This window comes from Coffea eugenioides, chromosome 7 (genome assembly GCF_003713205.1).
Source record: "Coffea eugenioides isolate CCC68of chromosome 7, Ceug_1.0, whole genome shotgun sequence".
NCBI classification, from domain to species: domain Eukaryota; kingdom Viridiplantae; phylum Streptophyta; class Magnoliopsida; order Gentianales; family Rubiaceae; genus Coffea; species Coffea eugenioides.
In genome coordinates, this window is record NC_040041.1 from 1,025,396 (window position 1) to 1,045,659 (window position 20,264).

Genomic DNA, 20,264 nt, shown 5'->3' on the forward strand with positions numbered 1-20,264 from the left:
TTACGGTCACGATTACTGGTTTGAAATAGATAACCGGAGGATCTACATCCAGAAAGAAAGAAAAGTAGCCCAATTGATGGTCAAAGACACAGGTAATAGACCTTTCTGCTATGGGAAACTTTGAGCTGCTTCTGTACTTAAAGGTGCAGAGAAGCAAAATCTAATCATGAATTGGGGTGCATTCATTTGGTCAATGAATCAACGCATGGATTAGAAACCTTACCTAATCATTTCCTCTAAAGCTTCCCGCCATCAATTTTTTCAAGCTTTTGATACATAAATTTAGTGCCCAAGTTGGGAAATGTTGAATTTCTTCTCGACAGAGTTTACAGGGCCCCGCTAGAGCCAGTAACTACAGGGAAAAACCACATGATTTCCCTTGCCTGTTGCTCATGCAAAAGTCAAAACCTGCAGGGTCCGTTTTAATTAGACACTGATTGTATCATGATGCATCTGTCCACGAAGCAAAAACAGAGACATGAGGCCTCATCTGAGTTGAAGAGATCCAAGGGTTGGCCGTGTGGGGTGATGGGCTAGCAAACAACTTGGATGCTGCTGGAGGAACTGTAAATTGCATTGGTAGACTGTTGCTTTTATCAGGGCTGCCTTCTCTGGAGCAGCTCAAACTCGTCACCAATGAAGAGGGTTCTGAGAAATGAGTCATCATCTTGCCTGATCCTGCCGCCTCTTGATGAGCGGTAGTGCTAAGCGTTTCCATCCCCATCAAATCATTCACAGACACTGGAAAAGATGAAGTCTTGAAATGTTCGGGATCACCCGGTTTCTGAAGAGGAAACTGATGAAGAGCCACATTCCAGTCTAACACATTATCATTATTCTCCTTGGAGGTGGTGTTAACTTCCTCATTGCAGTTGAGATTGGAAGGGTTCCCAATAGAGATGTCATTGCTAGATTCCAGGTTGTTGTTTCTACGAGCTAGTTCGCCTGCAAGAAGGTTACTGCTCGCCATGATCCGATCTACATCGTACCTAGATATGTCAAAGTTGGTTACAGCATTCGCACCCCGAAACTTGATTGCTGCTATGTCATAGGCCTCAGCAGCTTCCTCTTGGGTGCCTGAAATGTTATCAAGTAAAACTTAGAAACCTAATTAAAATGCAATAATCAGTTTATGAGTGAGGCAGCTTTCTGCTTTCCGCTTTCCCCAACATTATACAACTACACTACGTTGTTAAAACTAAAGGAAAATGATTTATTAATATGTACAACTCTAACTGCTGTGTAAAAGGAAGGGCAAGTTAATCAACAAAATGCAAAAGCATCCGAGAAGAGGGAAAAAAACGGTGGCAAAAGCCAAAGTGGCCTTGGCGTGTTGGCAGCATTGCCGTTTACCCCAGTGAACTGTTTTTTCGCAAAAGCTGTTTCCTTGCTGGTATCGCACAATCCCGCAAGGCTTAATCTCTGCGTCACTATCAGCAGTATGCTGAAGTCTCAAGGGTCAATAAGTAGCAAAAAATGGGCATCCTAGAGATGTGGTCTAATTTATTCATTTACTTTTTTTGTACAGCATGTACTTGATAAATTATTTCAAAAAAAAAAAAAAATCTTTCAAGATCTAAACCTGTTTGTAACGCTAGCACGACAATAGGAAAAGCCAGTACAAATTAGTAGTAGGATGAACAAAAATTATGATTGTTTAGGTCCGAGAACTCACTGAAGGTCCCCAAGTAAAGGTCTTTGTTGCCTGCCACTCTGCCAATCCTAGCTTGCCATCGTCCATGTTGATGATGTCTGCTAAAGAAAAATATAAGAATACAATTTCAGCTAAACAACAGATATTAATCATGATCAGAAACATAGCAGTATATATCTGTTTCTAAGTTCTAAGACCTTGTTACTCCTCTGTACATTGAAGCTCCCCTTGAGAAACCACTGCTCTTTCTGCAAATTGTAGTGTAGATATCATGGAGGGGATAAAGTCAGACTTAAGAAAAAATCAGATGCTATAAGATAGAAAGGATGATGAGCCACCTTCTCAAGTGAGCCACATATTCCTGCCTTGCCATGCTTTTCATTTCTTCAAGTTCATGCTGATAATTTTCCAACTGAAAAGGCATCACCAAGCAAATCAGGCTAAGGAGAGTTAATAGGATATCTAAGTTCAAGTTACCAGAACCAAACCCCTACCGGAAAATTAATATGAGTCGAAGGACCCCAATACTTGAGTGCTGCCAGATCATAAGCCCTTGCAGCTTTTTCTTCCATATCATAGCCACCTAAGTTCAGCATTATGGAGTACATGAGGTGCTAGGAACATAAACACAATAGTGCTCAGTCATTTGAAAAATAAACAACGAAAGGACTTAGAAAACAAATATACCTAGATAAACTGGAAGACGTCATCAGAGAAGCAACCCCCGTTGTAATACCATGAGAAGGATAGGATTCAAAGTTAGCAAGTTAAGAAAGCTGCCAATATGTACAATGTGGCTAATTTTGTAGCAAATAACTTGTTAGTTACTTACCTTGCCTTCCTTTTCTGCTTTGACCTTCTTTCTTGCAGCTGTTGTCCCATAGATGTGCTTCATATCTACCAGTCCATCTGTGCCTGATCACAATCCAGAGGAAAAGGCATTCTAATAAGTACTACCAACATTAAGGATACCAAATACTGTTTGACCAGAGGACAATTAGTGTTAAACTACGAAGCATGATAACAAGTGAGCAAGCAGAATAAGGACAGGCTAAACTAGCATCCTATTTATGTAAGAAGAGCAAGTTTGTTTAACTAACCAAGATTTAACTATTCTAAGACAAATAATGGATAACAAAAAAGAGATATTAGACGAACCAAGTCAAAAGATCTAACCTTGTTACGCCTCTAAACTGTGAGGTTCTCTGCCCAAATGTATCAATGGACTTTCTGTGAACTATCTGCTTCTGCTCGACCTTTTCAGGCCCTCTTTTCTTAGTTTCAATGGTCACACACTCTGTCCCTGTGGGTGAAATTTGCTGGGAACCAGTAATACAACTTGATTGTGAACCCGGGCTCATTGATAAGCTCAAGGACTGCAAATCCCCATACCCCATTGCACCAAAGGAACCAGACTCACACCTATTTTCACCCCCGCCGCCAGTCATCTTAGGCTCTAGTGAATGATCGCCAAGGTAATTCCTAGAAACCCAATTCTTCATACCAGAAAGATCATTATCTGCCATTATAGGCAGCTGAAGATTGGTTTCAGCAAGATGAGTTTCTTTGCTTCCGTGTTCTGATGCCTGGTAAAATTCATGGCATCTAAAGGGAGAGTACTCCGCATACTGTTGAACCTGAATCTGCTGTTGCCTCTGCTGCTCCTGCTGCCTGGAGTTCCCTTGTAGATTGTTCAAGAAATCTTGACTACTGGGCGCATGATTCAAGCTTTGGTGGTAGTACATGCTGTCTAGGCTGAGAGCCATACTTCGTCTTTCACCAGCTTCGTAGTGATGGGTCCCCATTGTTGTTCCACCAAAGAAGTTCTCAAGTTTTGGAGTTGAAAGCATACCTTGATAGTAAAAGTTAAAAACTCATAAGATTCCGCGGGTACAGGTAAATAAGCAAGTATTACAAAGCATCAAACAAGAAAAAAACCAAAAAGACAAAAAGAAGCTAGTTTTGAGCTAGACAGACCTTGTGGTTGTGAAACGTTCATAGCCTCCATAATGCACAATGAGCCGTCAGACTTGAGTGGCATCACAGTCACAGGCGAGTAGAACGCAGCAGCATTGTCACCTTCAATCCCACGGTAGATTCCAGGGTAGTTAAAATGAGAGGAAGGATGGGAAAAGCTTAATGCGACTGAGCTAGAGACTGCATTAGAGCAAGGCAGAGCTGTTTGGGAAGGATGGTCAGCAGAAGCAGCAGCAGCAGCACCACCATCCATTTTGTTCATTTGGGGGGACAAAGAGAAACCCAACCAGTTAGTATTACTATTGTTGCTGGTGTTACCATTACTTAGGGACTTCATTTTTCCCGCTTAGAAGAGAGTCTTCTTACTCTTAGCTAGAGTAGTTTACCAGTTTCACTTCGCCTGGTGGGAGGACTGAGGAGTCAATCATTGGAAAGCATATAAACTAATCATATCTCCTCAATCTCTTTGCTCCCTCCAATTGAAACTATGTAGGAGTAGCAGCTTGCAAGTTGCAAGTAGACTAAGTAGTAGTAGTATTTTGTTTTCTAGCTGCGGAGACTAAGTAGACGAAATCTTGCCAAAATCTAAAGAAAGCCCAAAAACCCACTGAATAGCTGAATCTACGGTCTTTTTCTTTTACTTTTCTTTCTCTCTCTCACTGAAAAGATTTCTAAAGAGAACACAGCTAGTCCCTTTAAACTTGAACAAAAAGAATGAGTTCCAGCAAGCAATGCTGGGCATCCATCCTGCATTCCATAGGGATCTGTGTTTGAGAAAGACAACTTCTTCTTTTACTTTTCCTGTCCTCCGCTCCACCCTTCCCTTCCTCTAATCCTCTTCCACTTTTTCTTTTATCCTTTCCGTGGTATGCTCACACGCAAAACACAAAACTACACTGCTCCGCTAAACTGGTATATTTGAGCAGAAATACCAAGTCCTCAAAAAGACCATCAATCAAACTAATGGCCCCAGAGCACACTCTATTATCCCAAGTGCAAAACCGAGGGATCGAATCAGAAGGGTCCAGGGCATAAATCAAGAAAATGTACCTCTGTTAAAATAGGCCTGGACTTTATGCTGTTTCAATACCATTACTGATCGTTCCAACACCACAGTGAACACTATTGTGTCAAAGTACACATACAGTTATAGTAATTGTTTGTGAATACGTATGCATTTCTCTTTTTGTACGTTTTTTTTTTTTTTTTGTTTTTGTTTGGGGAGGGGGGTGGCGAGAGGAGGGTTTCTTTGGTCAAAGCTCAAAAAGATTTATATGTTGTGTACAGGGAGGGGCTCATGACTTATTCATCTTGGGGAGAAATATTTTATCCGTCGGTAATTGAGTGGAAGTGGCAGAGGGTGGGGGTGGACACATTAATACGATATGATTTAACAATCAATTAGGTGGTGTTGCTTTTTTACAATCCCGCAGGATCAGAGAAGCTTGGCTAGATTTCATAGGGCAGAAGACAAAATGTCGATCTGATCACTTCACCAGTACAGTACATAGCCCCCTCTGCTGCAACTGGACCTACTAGCTTAGTTGTTTTTTCTTTTAGAATTCTTTTCTTTTGATTAATGGGCATCTAGTACTATGTATGGCTGGCTACTACTTGGTCACCGCAGGAAGCAGAGCCTGTTTGACAAGTCTAAACGATGCCGTCTAGAAGTTGCCTGGATTGATACGTCTATTGTCTGCTTAGGTACTGCTGCTGCAGCGCAGATGCAAACGAGAAACAGAAACAAAAAAATCTTTTTGACTAGCATGCCTGCTTTCTCTGCATATTTCCTTTCACAAGCAGCACTCCAGCCTTCTCTACTGTTTAGTTTAAAGAACTTCACCCCTCCCTTTCCCCTCTCCCTATGGTTTTATACAATTTCCTTGTTCCCTTGCACCTGGTATAAGGGCACACCAAGTTTTGTATACATTAAAAGGTTAGAATAACAATAATAATGCTAAAAAGTGTACAATCAAAAACAAGAATTGTCGTGACAGCAGGTGTTTTAGGCCATTAATTGGAAACGAAGCTTAATATGAGGAGAATGACATCCCAAATTTAAATCAAGCTCCTAACCCGACTGAAAAAGTATCACGTTGCATTGATTTCTGATGTTTAGTACGGAGGAGGTACGAGATCTTTGTAGCTCAGGAAATTTCAACCTTACGTTCTTAATCGCGGATGTTAAATGTTAATTATGCAGAACGCTAATGGAGACAGATTTTCTCGCAGAAATGATTCGTTTTTTCAAAAGGGAGAGTTGAGTAAAACGACCTAAAGATGGAGGATACTGCTACGGCAAAGAGTCATGGACCCTTTTCCTTATAATAGAAATGATGAGTAATATCCAACCATCCACGAAAGGCCGATAGCAAATTGCCCAAAATAGTACTGGGCCTCATAAAGGAGGCTCGTTCCCTACCTGAACAAAAATGTCACTCCATCCAGCAGATGGGAAGTGGAAATTTGGATGCAGGAGTAGGTGGAGCCACATTTCTCTTCTTTGTCTGCTTCAAATAGGCCAAGTCATAATCCCTTATTCCCAGGAAAATTTGGTCTGATAAACGGCTCTAGTCCTTTACTACTCAGACCTCCTTATAATTTTCTGTCTACGCATAGACACCACCTTATATAACCACCTTGTTTTATGCCCACCCCCCCCTGGGAGCATATTTGGAAATGCATTATCCCTTAATTCGGGCTTTAGTTTTCTAAATTTTGGGCGGGGGAAGGTTGGGGTGTGGGGAGCAATTCATCTGCAGATGGTCCTATCTTCTGTTTGGTACTGTATGATTGTGTATAGTACCGACACTTTATGCTGGGAAACCTGCTAGTTAACCAGGAAAGAATTGCTCTTCCTTGTCCGGATAACATTGTAGTTGTTAGATGTCACTGTTGGAAGTTTTAAGAACATGTACTGGAACTTGAACATTGGCAGTGTTTTTGGTAAAAAAAAAAAAAACCAGTAGTAAAATGTTTTCAAATGCATACGTTGTGACAATCTACAGCATTGCAACTCCCTTACAGGAAGGCTTTCTTATTTAGCTTGAATCGAGTAGAGAAAAAGAGATCTCTAGCCCAAAGGGGCGACCACGAAAGCAGAGCAAACAACCCAGTCATGTGACCAAACACAACCTGCTTTGGTGGTCTAGGACTCAATACTTTCTTTGCTACGTGTCTAGCAAAAAGGGCTGCATCTGTTGCTTTGCTACCCTGGGAAGCCCTTGCTCGCTCGGCAATAGCTTCCTTGAATTCTTTATAAAGTTTCCAATCATAGTTTCCCAATTTCTCCATGTTGGTGTCACCAAAATTTGATCTTACAGCACCCGGAAGCACCAAGATCACATCGACATTAAATGGCCACAGCTCGACCCGCAAAGCGTCGGACATGGCATGTACTGCAGCTTTGGTAGCACAATAGGAGCCAGCCCACGGGGTTGGCACTTTTCCAACAACGCTCCCGATATTCACTATGCTACCACATCTCTGAGAAGCCATATGAGGGACTACGTGTTGAACCATCCTTAATTGCCCCAAAGTGTTGACTTCGTACGCTTTTCTCACTACCTCCAACGGCAGCTCAGCTAAAGGGCCAGCACTTCCTATTCCTGCATTATTGATCAATACGTCTATTCTGCCACATTTTGATATCACAGAATTCACAGCCGATGAGACACTGTCCTCTGATGAAACATCAAGCTCAAGTGTCTCAATTTTGTCGACCGACTCTAATTCTAACATATCATGCATGCGGGTGGGGATGTCAGATGCGAAAACACGACAATTTTGCTCGGCGAATGCCTTGCAATATTCATAACCGATGCCCCCTTTAGCACATCCTGTGACCAGAACGACCTTGCCTTCACTCATCCTTGTTCCTATTTCGGGATGGTGTCCAATCTTGATGTACCGCATTATGCTTCTTATAACTTTAATTAAGAAGAGATTGATGAAGATCTATGTTTACTCCGCCAATATTGCCTCTTGTTTTACGTATTCAGGGAGCATATGCTATAGTGCAATGGCATATACTAATGTCACGTTACGTCAGCCGGCTTCGATGGATTTTCATCTAAATTCTCTGATTATGCGACTCTACCCGCTTGGCCTGGCGCATATCCTACGTGCCGACTTACATGAAATATTATTTGCCATATTAGCCAGCAAACTATACTTGCATGCTGTTGGCCGACGGTGACTTTATCATCAAAATTCTGCTAATTCAGCTTCGTTTTGCTAATGAAATATGTTAGAAAAGACAACAGTATATACTTGAATCCCAGGCAAATCTTGATTCTTTTTTAACGAACAAACTTTGTCTTGGTTATAAACAAATTTGAAACACGTATGTTGCTGTCAGGGAATTCATGGTAGAGAAGGAATCAGCGATTTTAACTTGGAAAAAAAAAAATAAAGGCAGAGTCCATGGCAGTGCACTTTAAAGAGGATGCGGATTGGTTTCAGAATTCAGGTGGGAACACAAAATCTAAATAAGATCACAGCTATGGGCATTGGGCAGGAGGAGGAGTCAACAGAAAAAGTAGATGATGGATAGCAACTTAGCTGAGAACGACCACAGAGCCCAATGGGTGTGGCCTGCGGTTCTGCATGAGAACAAAAGGGCTAGCAGCTGCTTGCCCTTTTAAGCTCCCAGAGAGAGACCTATCTCTACACCATTAAAGTCCCCCTCGTTTGTAACTCTCTCACCACAGCAAATCTTTTAACCTCATTCTCTTTATTTGCTCTCTCTCTCTCTCTCTTTCTCAGTTTCTCCTCTCTGTCTCACACTACACTGAGTGTGTGTGAAATGTCATCTTCTACGGCATGTGTGTCTTGTCACATTCACCTAAGATTCTCTCTATCTACCATCTAGATCCAAAATGGCAATTGGCTCATCATACCAATACCTTTGCATTTTGCAAAGAAACCCCAAAAACCCCAAAAAAAAAAGGAAAAAAAAAAAGGGCAATCGTAAATTTCATTCGTCCATAGCACCTTCGCGTGCACTGTCAGTACACTTAGTACTATTAGTCTTCCTTTTTGCTTTCTTTTAGTTGTATGATATGAACTCTGGGGGACCTTAGACTTGCATGGACCATACAGGACAACCTCATTTGATTTTCCATCACAAATTCATAAAAAGCTCCAACGAACGTGAGGCTGCATTCTGATGTGGGCTTAAATGTGATATGGTCAAGCTTCGATTTTCCAAAAAGGACCCTTTATTTGGTTCAATTTAGGATGTTATAATTCTGTTGCAGCTGTAAAAGGCTCAATTCTCAGTATCACTTTCCTAATCAAATTCAATGTTTGTAATTACGATGAATCACAGTAAAACTTTTATCTTTCTTGTAAGAAATGATAGACTTCACTCTTCAGGTGATTAAACTACAGTTTTGGAGTGTCATTATTCTTGCTCTCTTCCAGATACATGAAGAGCCAAAACCCAAAATATGCGAAGGATGCTGCATTAATAACTTCTTTTTTTTTATCTCACCAGGCAAAGAAAGGTAACCTAAAATAGTATCCAATCCGAGGATACCTCTGGTCCTCTACAATCTGAATGCGAGTGGAATAGCAAAATTTTGCCAACAAGACCACTCTGTATCTCAGGGTGGGGTTGCTTTCATTCAAAGAAGATTCTACATCCGTCACCCATTTTGGGCGCAAGTGCCTTTCATGTCTCTGCTTGCACGTCCTTGGAAATGGTTCCATTTTGCCATTCAGGAGGGCTTTCTCTTTCGCAACCAGGAAATGGACTTCCTCTACATTATTAGAATGGAAAGATTCACACTATTTAAGTTTATCTTGATATCTATTTCCAATGAACTTGGAACCACAGAATTCAAGGGCCAGTTATTTAAAAAGGGACAATACCATTTTTTTTTGGGGTAAGAGATGAAAAGGTAGTCTGGAAATGCATCACTAAAGATCCATTCAGCTTGCATTTAGCTTCTTGTTAGGATTATGTAGTGGTTTGGACTAAATGACGATGTCAAACTTGTTTAGTAATTCAAATACTATCATCCATTTCTTCTGAACATTTAAAAAAAAAAAAAAAACAAAGGGATCATCTGATCCGAGAAACTATCACGTCTTAATCCTATTCACAGTTTTTAGTTTTCCACCGCCGGAACCCATGAGTATGCTTGAACGTCCTTGAGCGTATTCAAGTAGCTCGCTTCACATATACAGCTATCCATTTTCTGTTGTAGCTATAACAGTGACCGTGAAGCTTAGTGCATCAATAACAGTCCGGGCAAGCGCAAAAAGACTATGCGGACATACTTAAGCTTACCCAGCCTGTAAAATTATTCTCAAGAGTCTTTAGTTAGTAATTTCAAGAACAGAACAGCGATATACATACACTTTCTTTCTCTCACTTAAGGATATTCCATCCTTTCGACCAGACTAATTTTCGAAAATTGTGTAGAGCCTTGCCCCAAGGATACACAGCGAGATAGCACACGAGGATCGATCACGAGACCTGCTAGTAACTATCAAACTACGGAACCAATCGGACTACCTCGGGGGCGATATACACAAAATTTTACATGATTACATATGCGCGCGAGATGGAGAGCAGTTCACACTATAGTGAACAGACAACAGAAAAAATGGTAAGTGCTATGCTGAAGGCATTATAAAAAACAGCCGTTAGATATTGGTTATCTAACTTTAATAATGACAGATACACCAGAAAGCACCATTTTAGAAGAGAGAGAGCAGAGAAAGACTTCATGAAATGGGGACTTTGCAGCAGATATTAATGATGTCATCTAAGGGAGCATGGTCACCGGTCCCTTCATCCTTCCGAGCATATAGCAATTCTTTTCCTCTGAATACAAACATCCCTCCCTAATCAAGAGAAAATCAAAATGTTGAGAGAAGAGTAACATTGATCTGGGACCCTAAAGGTTACGAGCTCAAACCTGTTGCAAGACTCCACTTCTATCATCTGGGGTGGCTTCAATAGTGTAGTTCTTTACAGCATTTCGTAGAGTCTCAAATCTTGAAAAAACTTTAGCCTGTTAGGTCAGGGTCCAAAAAGAATTTACCAAAAACGCTAGTTTTGATGATAAACCCATTTTACCAAAAATACTAACGATAATAAGACAACAGAAAATATTACACTTGCGGGGTTGAAAAATGTTCGACCGACACCGTAATACAAGCCCAAGACATCATATGCCTGAGATACAAAGCATCAGAGTTAGGATGGCAAACGGAAGAAATTGAACTGGCAATAACTGAGAACACACAAGCTATTACCTTACGGTCAGGGTCAGCATAGAGGCAATCAATTGGAAATGGTAACTGGCCATACAAGAACATTACCAGAAGCATCAGCTCAAACAATAGCATGAAAAACTACTTGAAATCAAATTGTGGAAATAATCGACAAAACAATCTTTCTCAGAGCAAAATGATGCTGAAGAAATGGATCGTTGGATCCTTTTCATATATACTCAACTATACTTTAAAATGATACAAACCCCATGCCAGCATATTACACATTAAAGAAATCCAGTGTAGAATCTCATCTTTATAGAATAACTCAGCCTCACAATCTTAATCAATCAGCAGTTATATTGCTGGCAGCCTTGCCAAATTGCAAGTTTAATTGCCCAAATATGACCTAAAACAGACTGAAAACCATGGACAGGTACGGTTAGGAATAACCATTGATACACTAGGCCTCCATAAGTGGATAAGCTTCCATGAAACTCAGGAGGCAAGTCCCATTCTGCCATTCCAGCCAGACATCCTAACCAAGGAGGCAAGAAATGGTGCACAACCAAATGTGGCACAGGCAGACAAAATGAACTCCATTGCTTATTCACAAGAATCATTTCTGCACGCTTATGACATATCCAACATTTTGAACACTGGCAAACCAAAATCCTTTTGAAAAACGACTGCAAAAAGGTCTCGAGTTTCTTGAAGAAATCATAAGAGCAGATAGTGCAATCTGGTGCGATTTACTGCACTCTTTGTTTCTTGTTTTGCAGTAACTTGACACCAGGCTTAGTTATAATCCAGAATTTAGATCATGGATGTCAAATATACGTCAAGCTACCATCTAAACATCCTAATCGAACCCAACGTCAATCCTATTTCACATAGTAAATAGTTTAGACTCTTCGAAGTAATAAATGTTAAGAGAAATCTTTTGAAGTTCATGTTAACCAAAAAAAAAAAAAAAAGGCGGCTATGAAATGCAAGAGACAAACCCTCTCAGCAAGAATGCGAGCTTTGCTGGGCGCACCAACACCAACAGCAATTAGCTTCACGCCAGCAGAGTCGAATCTCTCTTTTGATTCTTTAAGTACTGAAGCAAGTTCCCAGCTAAATGATTGTGAACAAAGAAAGCCATTAAAAAGCACCAGTGTGAAGATCAAGCAGGCAACCATCACAGAAAATAGCATTTGCTTGCATGGCTTCGTGCTTACCAGCAAGGACACCCAAAATGCCTTAACAGAGCAACAACTGCCATTCCCTAGAAACAAAAAAGGAAGATTTAGCAAAAATCCCCTGATCGAGAATTAGACTAAAAGACAATTACCAATTAAAAAAATAAAATCAGGATATCATGGGTTAAATAATAGGGCAGTGTGATTTTAGTTAAAATTATTTATAAAAAAAAAAAAAGAAGAAGCGCTGGCGGTAAAATTAGGAACTAACGGTCAATGATCATCATCTGATAAAAGCGCATAGCTAATGTTGTAATTCTCAAAATTTTAAAAAAAGCGTAAAAAACTACTCCACCAGTATAAATTTAAGTGTGGGTGAATTACCTGTTTTTGATCCCAGAGGTCTTTGAACTTGACGGGCTCGCCGGTGGCGGTGAAGATGCTGACATCACCCAGCAAATCCCCGACATTCTGGGAAAAAGAAGCAACCGAGGAGGCTTGAGCTCTAGCCGGAGAACGATTTAGCCTTTTGGATTTTGGGAAATGGATTGAACTGACAGAGTTAACTGAAACTGAACAAGTCTGGGGTGCTGACACTAGCCTTTGAGATGACGGAAAACAAACGGAAGTGGAAATTGACGATCGTTTTAATATTAGTGTTTGCGGCGGAGGAGATATCGTCGTCGCCATGGCTTTAGGCTTTAGAGAGAGAGACCGAAGCGCGGGATGGGGATCGGGGCAACGATAGCAGGAAATTTTTATGTGGCGGGAGAACTTTCCAGTTTCCACCGAAAGAAGATGAAACGGTGACGTAGCATGAGGCTCTTGACCCTGATGAGATCAACGGTTGGTACATTTTCTTGGACTTCGTTGAGCCCATTTCTAGTGGATTAAAAGGCCTACAAATCAGAGGTGGCATATCTATGCCATCTTTCGAGCCCGTACAATGCTCCCGTTCGTCTCTCACACTGCTACTACAATAGTAGCCCATTCAAAAGTGGCCCGAGTGCTTCTTTTGAGGTTTGACGTTGGTAGAGGAATTTGATGATGTCAAAGGCAGCTAGACAACACTTAGCAGCAGGCGCTCTACAGTCCTAGTTTAGTAGTCCCACATCGATTCCGGGGGGTTTGGATTGGGTAGTTAAGTCCTTGGGTTGACTTCAAGGGTTCCGACTTTTAGAGGTTAATCTGGGATTGGATTTAATTATTTCAACAAAAAGTCATTTACTGGAGTTGAAAAAAAGGCAGTTAGACAACAATTGAGGAAGCAACCAATCAATAGGGGATGGAAGGTCAAGGATTCACCTTGCCACTTAATGATGGTTGACCGAAAAATTTCGTCAGCTTCTCCTCTTTTCCTTAGAGTAGATTATACAAATGTTATCGTTGCGATAAAAAAAAAAAACCAATCAACAGGGGGTTGAAATACGTGGCATGGGTTCAAAAGAAAAGATGAAAGAAAACTGCCGATGATCAATTTGCAGGATTTGAGTAGAGCAACAACTATGGAGGATTTGAGTAGAGAAATGCTTAGCCAAGCAAAAGGAATACTATAAGGCGACGAACAATCTTGGTCTTGGGGATCCATCTCAAACAAAAAATAATTCGCAATGCGTGAAAGTGACTTAAGATCTGAATTCTAGAGTAATTCGGTTGGCTGGAAATCTTCAGACAATTAATGCGGAAACATATTTGTCTCAAATCTGAGATACGTAGAAGGCAATCATAGGAAACTCGACTGCCATAGACCACCACAACCATATTTCAAGCGCTGCTCCGTCGTGGTACTGCTCAACTCGATGGATGTGCTTTAAATTGGACAGAATTTGCTGGAAGTTCCAGTGCGACTGATTTTGATGCAAAAGCAGCGGTCCATTTCATTCTAACAGATTTACAGAACAAATATAATGGTGCATGCAGCTCGACGACAACGCGGAATCCACGATGATGTCGGAACTTCATCCAACAACGTTTTAGTCGACAAAAGGCAATACTAATATGGAGAGACGCAGGAACAATGATTGGAATGTGTGAGCATTCTAAATTGAAATCCTAATAACCCGTGTCAAGACCACACTTTCTTGATCTTTGTTTTCTTCAACAATACAAGGGGAAATTAGCCCGTTCTATACTTATGACCGTGACAATTTTCACTTTTTAATGGGTAATGACAAAATCTGAACTGAGAACAATAATGTAAATCTGTTCATACCACATAAGTAATTGTTTAGATGAAAAAACAGAGGCTCTGTACCACACGATTTACGTCAATTGCTTTTCCAAAAATAAATTCCATTTGGAGGGTTGCTTTTCAGGGAATTTTCACTCTGACAACTTTTCCTTTTTTTTTTTTTTTTGGAAAATGGTGTTTGTGTAATAAAAATATAGTTGGAGAAACGTAATTTTCCTAAAACTTTTTTTCCAACATTTGTTTCAAAAGGAGTAATGTAGAATTTAGATGTTCCTCAAACACGGTTTTGTCATTTTTTTATTTAAAATTTTGTTAACTATCTTCTCACTTCACATATACTTAGGTATCACGTCACATCACAAGCGATATCAACAGTTATTATAGTAATTTTTCCCCCAAATAATCGTCAATGCAAACAAATCCAGCAAAAAACTTTGCCTACAACCTTAAAACGAGGTTCTCTCGCTGGCACGATTGAGTTTGAAAAGACAAGTACTTTGTAGTACTAAATAAATGAAGTACTTGGCATTGACAATTCGTCAAAAAGGGATGCATAGAGAATAGAATGGGTGAATTAGCTGTGCGTGTGAGGCAGGCCCGAAACAGAAATTTGCAAGCAAAACCGTCGTGTGTTTCGGAAAGAGAGTGAGAGGCCAAGGCTTTTCAGAGTTTCCTTCGGAAAATTATTTCTCCTTGTGGAATTACTTACTTGTTTTTCGGTGACGGCCTTTGCATTCCTTTTGACCCAAACCAAAAAAAAAAAAAAAAGGTTTGCTAAAATGTGATATTAAAAAAAAAAAAATCGAAGAAGGAGACTTAGGATTTTTAATACTCAGCAACATCACGTGGGTTAGACCTGGACCATATTGGTATTTACGGTCCAAGATATTATTGAAAGCAACGTTTTTGTTTTATCTATCTCTATTTGACAGAGACTTTTGCGCCTTTTCCCACTTCACTACTTGCTGGTGTTGTCTTCAAGGCCCCTTCTCGGACATAACGTAAGTAGTAGCAGTAGTAATTAGAACTTGTTTGGATTGCCAGTTTTCGTCGAAAAATTATGTCATTTTTCGTGATCATATTTTTCTATTATCTTTTTCCCTCACAATACATCAAATCGCTACAGTAATTTTTCCATAAAAAATCACAGAAAATGCAATCCAAACACAACCTAATACTCCCTTCCTTTTTTTTATAACTGACGTTTAAGGTTTTACACACCAATTAAGAAAAGTTTTTCATTGCTTAAATCTGTACACTACTTTCCTTTTGTACCCTCATTAATTGTCTAATTCACCCATGTTTTCTCTCACTAGAGTACTAAATGGTGCTGTTTTACTAGGTCAAAAGCAATGCAAACTAACTCCCACCAAACTAGGAGTAGTAATTAAGAACCCTGTGTTGAAAAAGAGAGATAAAAGGGTAAAATTGTGAAAAAAATAATTAATACTGTATGGGGATAATAAAACGACAGATAAAAATACACTAGAACAAATTTCATAACCCAGATGGGAGACGGAAATCCGCATTACATAACCCAGTCAACCGAATATAATATATATATATATATACAACCCACCCCACCCCCCCCCCCAAGACAAAAAAAAAAAAAAAAAAAAAAAACCAGGAAGAAGAAGAAGTGGCCTGATTCTTATGAATGTAATTTATTGTTCCAACAACTTATTGTGGGCTTTGGGATTGAGAGTAAATTTAACAGAGACAGCGTCTCGAGTTAGTCAAAACACAAGTAAGTAACAGTAGGATGTATGGTGGAGACATTCATATTAATGCACTACCACGCTCACACTGCATTGAATGGATATGGATTGATTTGGCGATATGCTTTGGGCAGCGATCCCCATTCCCACCACCGCCCCCTCCTCGCGCCTCATCCTTCTACCTTCCTCACTCCCAATCCCATCCTCCTTGTTTTATGATTTGGGACATTCTATTGACTTGATTGATACACCAAGTACATGCAGGCATCTTTGTCTTGAGCCAATAAATCAACTTTGCTTCTTCTCTTTCTTTCTTTCTTTCCTTCCTGCCTTATCTATTTATTTACCCTCATCCCACCAAAATTCTTACCCTTTTTATTTTTGGAAAAAAAGTCTCAAAATTAAACAAGTACCGTAGTAGCACTTAGCTCTCTAGTTAGGAAATTAATGACGTTTATTGTCCTTACCTTTCTTTAACACGTAGCAGTAGTATACTAGTACGTAATATTTACAATTTCCTTCCCTTTTTTTTCGTAAAAATACATTTAATCTAGTCTAACCTACTCCTACTCTTAAGAAGGAGCCTACTCTAATTTATAGGGTGATCCAACTGAATCGGATAACCTGATGGACCGAAACACATCTAGCCTAGCTTGCGTGCTTTTACATTTGCCATTTTTATCCAGAATCCACCAACTGATCTCTCATCCCAAGAGACCTACCAAGGTTCCGATTATCAACAGTCAAATTTCACAAAGTCCTCCCCCGTTTAAGTAATTGTCTCTCATCAGTGTAAAGTTTCAGAAGTTTTTTCGTAAACAATTCGAGTTAAAAGGGCCTTTTCCTTTTCTTGCTGCAGATTAGATTCTTCTTTATGAACTTTCAACACATGCGTATACTACCTATTATTCTGGTCTGGCAATGAAATAGATTTTTTTAAAACAAAAAAAAAAAACAAATACATTCTTCTTTTTCCTTTCTACGATATATCATCGCCGTTAAAGTCAAAGGGTGGTTTAAATTTGTTTTCCGTGTTTTAACATTTTTCACATGATAGAGAATCAACCTGTCAGTCTTACAAATTCAACTACACATTTATTGAAGAAGAAGACGAGATTTTAGGTCGTCCTCCTCATTGCTTGTGTACCCCCTTATTCCGTGCACTAATGTATAATTCATTGCAAAAGCTTCACATATAAGCAAAATGTAATTAAAACCAGTAAATAAGTACTCCCTCCGTCCCACTTTGATAGTCCTGTTTTCCCTTTTTGTCTGTCCCAAATTGTAGTTCACTTTTCAATTGAAGAATATAATTGTATTTTAATTTTCCTAAAATACCCTTATTCAATGTAAGTTGTTGTTACTATAAACCTACCCCATTTGATGAGAGTTGATTCTTTTTTTACCATCAATTCAAATTCCCATAAAGTTGTACTCTAATTAATGTGAGGGTATTTTAGGAAAATAGCTACCTAAATTGATTGTTCCAATAAAGTTAACTACTTTTTTATTAAATTGTGTGAAAAAAGAACCAGAACTATCAAAGTGGGACGGAGGGAGTATTAACCTAACTAAAATGGCCCCTCACTTTTTTCGTTTTGATAAGATCACAAAGAAACTACAATAATAGAAAGGATTTTTCTAGTTTGACATCCATTAACACATTTAAAATTCACCTAACTTACGATGTATATAGACATACTAATAATTATTATACTCCGCGGCATTTATATACTTTTTCTATTTATTTTTACCTTCCCTCACTTATATTCATTTACTTTACCTAATTAATCTTATATTTTAAAAAATATGACATCTGAAATATATTTTGCCGGGTACCCAGTAGACGTTAGACAGATCCTAATGGAAATAATAATTAATATTAACAAACAATCTCCAAATAGTAGAAATTAAAACTATCAATCAGTAGCATCTTATACCATACAGACAGCGGGAGGAAATGGGTTTCAAAATTACATTATTTTAATTACTCACCTCCTTATAAGTACTCTACATCTATTGAATTAACAATCACCTCCCTACCCAAAAAAAAAAAACCCCCACTTCTCTAACTAATTTTTTTTTTTAATATCTTTTTACTAGCTGCACATATATTGGATGTGCATCAGCCGCTAGCTACAGTTAAACCCAAAATGGTCCTTTACTTGAAGACATGCCCTTTTGGAATCTCGGATGTACAACTGCTTCATGAATGTCTTCGTTACAATAACAATCAATTCTTACAATGGTTGAGCAACAAATTTGTCAGTGTAAAATCTGGGCCGCTCACAAATTGGTTAAATAAATAAAAGAAAAAGATCAAAACATTTGCGTTTTGGTTCTCAAATTTCAGTTAAGTAGTTAATAGTTAAATTTTTAAATCATGCTCAATTATTGGGTAAAACAATATCTAAATTTGATGTCTAAATTTGATAACGGAGTAATTTTGAACAAACATTTCAACGTTTAAGCACGCTCCAATTATCAGCTATCAATTGATTGAAAATTATCAGCAGCGGTACTAAGTACTTGACTGTGTCTACACTCTACACGCGCGAGTTGACTAAGCATCTTCTGTTTCCTACGTAGCGTGTCTAGTTGAATAGAAGTGATGGATCAATGGATACTTGGATTTATCCAAATTTGCATTTAATTCTCTTCCAAACAATTTTATCTATAATTTCTCTCACTTCTAACAACTCATATATTGTTTAATAAAATTGAATTATTCTTGTTATCCACATATAATAAATTTTTTATAGCGTTAATTCAATCGTTACATTTGTAACTTATTAACCTTGATAGATCGTAATAAACCGTTCATGTAAAAGTAGGTTATTGTATTTGGCTTTGTCTTTAAATGAAAATGAACATGAATAGGTGTATAATCATATATATGATAAGAATTAATTACGATCTCAAACAATTCCCGTTATTTCTCTCTTTTTAATGAATTATACTTGTTAATGAATATTATCACATTATAATAAATTCATGTATAAAAGTTTCTAAAGACTAATAGGATAGTTCCATATTTGTAGTATAATAATTTTTTAATATAAATATGAATAATATATAGATATTGTTAACGGTTTTATTTAAGCCTTGTGTTCATTCATAATTAATCACAATAAAAAATTATTCCATGCTAATGCACGAACAAAATAATAGTCGAATATTGAATTGATAATTCATAACTATGTGTACTTTTAATTTTACATTTTAACTTGAGAAAATGACATGTTTCATCCCTCACATTTCGTAAAAATATTCTTTTCGTCTCTCACATTTAAAACGAAGCAAATTGGTCCTTCACATTTAAAAACCCAAGCTTTTACATCCTTGAAATAAACTCTCAGTTGTGAATCAAACTATCTAACAACCCGGTTACAAATTCTGAGGATAGAATTGATAGATCAATTGCAAAAACATATTTCCAACAAATAAATTAAAGCAATTAAAAAATCTTAATTAAAATCCATTTGCTTCTTCAAAAGAACGAAATAGTGCTAAAGTTCTTAAGCACTAAACCCAAAGTTCTTAAGCACTAAACCCTTAGACATATTCCACAAATTTGTTGCACTAAGGGTTTAGTGTTTGAGAGCTTTCGTTCTTTTGAAGAAGCAAATGGGTTTTAATTAAGATTTTTTAATTGTTTTAATTTATTTGTTGGAAATATGTTTTTGCGAGTGATCTACCAATTCTACCCCCCAAATTTGTAACCGGGTTGTTAGATGGTTTGATTCACAATTGAGAGTTTATTTCTAGGATATAAAAGTTTGGGTTTTTAAATGTGGAGGACCAATTTGCTTCGTTTTAAATGTGAGGGACGAAAAGAATATTTTTACGAAATATGGGGGATGAAACATGTCATTTTTCCTTTTAACTTTTAGCTTTTGGTCTTTATTTTGTTCCTCTTAAGGTGCACATAAATTTTGAATAAATCAGTTATTTTTGATAAACTAAATGCACGGAAAGTTCGTTAATGTAACTAATTAATTGAATTTTAATAACTGATTTCTTTTAAGGGACAAGTAGACTTTGGAAATAGATTGTATCAAAATTAATTGAATTTTAGTAACTGATCAATGAACACCCTGCTAATATACTTTAAATTTACTTCTTCAGGAAGTTGCTTTAAACTTGTTTGTTTATTGTTTTTTCAATGCATAGTTTTCCATATAAACCAGCCAACCAATTAACAGAAGTAGTCAATAACTATTAGATCAAAGAGTTGATTTTAACTGAGAAACACATTTAGGAAAATTTTTGAGAACAATGCCATATTAAGGTTATTAATACCAAAACAA

General features: G+C 38.2%; 3 protein-coding genes across 4 annotated transcripts; all 3 read right to left on the bottom strand.

Moving 5' to 3' along the window:
• Positions 1–267: 267 nt before the first annotated feature.
• On the bottom strand, positions 268–4,373 carry LOC113777593 (AP2-like ethylene-responsive transcription factor ANT). 2 transcript variants are annotated; one of them, XM_027322738.1, is made up of 9 exons: positions 3,632–4,373; positions 2,831–3,506; positions 2,487–2,569; positions 2,342–2,350; positions 2,149–2,237; positions 1,993–2,066; positions 1,852–1,902; positions 1,676–1,755; positions 268–1,077 (listed from the first exon to the last, which is right to left on the bottom strand). In XM_027322738.1, exons 1-9 carry the CDS (start codon positions 3,966–3,968, stop codon positions 443–445), a joined length of 2,034 nt encoding a protein of 677 aa, XP_027178539.1. In that variant the 5' UTR covers positions 3,969–4,373; the 3' UTR covers positions 268–442. The 2 variants fall into 2 exon arrangements, with proteins under 2 accessions (XP_027178539.1, XP_027178540.1); XM_027322739.1 differs by having other exon boundaries at positions 1,676–1,752; positions 3,632–4,372.
• A 2,279-nt stretch (positions 4,374–6,652) lies between these two features.
• On the bottom strand, positions 6,653–7,501 carry LOC113777917 (3-oxoacyl-[acyl-carrier-protein] reductase FabG-like). The gene has a single exon (XM_027323148.1). The coding sequence runs from the start codon at positions 7,499–7,501 to the stop codon at positions 6,653–6,655; it is 849 nt and encodes a 282-aa protein (XP_027178949.1).
• Positions 7,502–9,991: 2,490 nt separating this feature from the next.
• LOC113777595 (thioredoxin-like protein AAED1, chloroplastic) lies at positions 9,992–12,824 on the bottom strand. The gene is made up of 7 exons (XM_027322742.1): positions 12,430–12,824; positions 12,085–12,131; positions 11,866–11,980; positions 10,904–10,948; positions 10,764–10,823; positions 10,564–10,659; positions 9,992–10,489 (listed from the first exon to the last, which is right to left on the bottom strand). The coding sequence occupies exons 1-7, from the start codon at positions 12,733–12,735 to the stop codon at positions 10,370–10,372; spliced, it is 789 nt and encodes a 262-aa protein (XP_027178543.1). The 5' UTR covers positions 12,736–12,824; the 3' UTR covers positions 9,992–10,369.
• Positions 12,825–20,264: the final 7,440 nt, after the last annotated feature.

Excerpts from the sequence above, each read along its gene's own strand:
- LOC113777593 (XM_027322738.1), bottom strand. The coding sequence starts at position 3,968 with ATGAAGTCCCTAAGTAATGGTAACACCAGCAACAATAGTAATACTAAC. Across the intron at positions 3,507-3,631 it reads GAACGTTTCACAACCACAAG|GTATGCTTTCAACTCCAAAA; the intron begins GTCTGTCTAGCT and ends TTTACTATCAAG. Across the intron at positions 1,078-1,675 it reads CCTTTACTTGGGGACCTTCA|GCACCCAAGAGGAAGCTGCT; the intron begins GTGAGTTCTCGG and ends ATAACATTTCAG.
- LOC113777595 (XM_027322742.1), bottom strand. The coding sequence starts at position 12,735 with ATGGCGACGACGATATCTCCTCCGCCGCAAACACTAATATTAAAACGA. Across the intron at positions 10,660-10,763 it reads CATTTTTCAACCCCGCAAGT|GCTAAAGTTTTTTCAAGATT; the intron begins GTAATATTTTCT and ends CTGACCTAACAG. Across the intron at positions 10,490-10,563 it reads GAAGTGGAGTCTTGCAACAG|GGAGGGATGTTTGTATTCAG; the intron begins GTTTGAGCTCGT and ends TCTCTTGATTAG.
- LOC113777917 (XM_027323148.1), bottom strand. The coding sequence starts at position 7,501 with ATGAGTGAAGGCAAGGTCGTTCTGGTCACAGGATGTGCTAAAGGGGGC.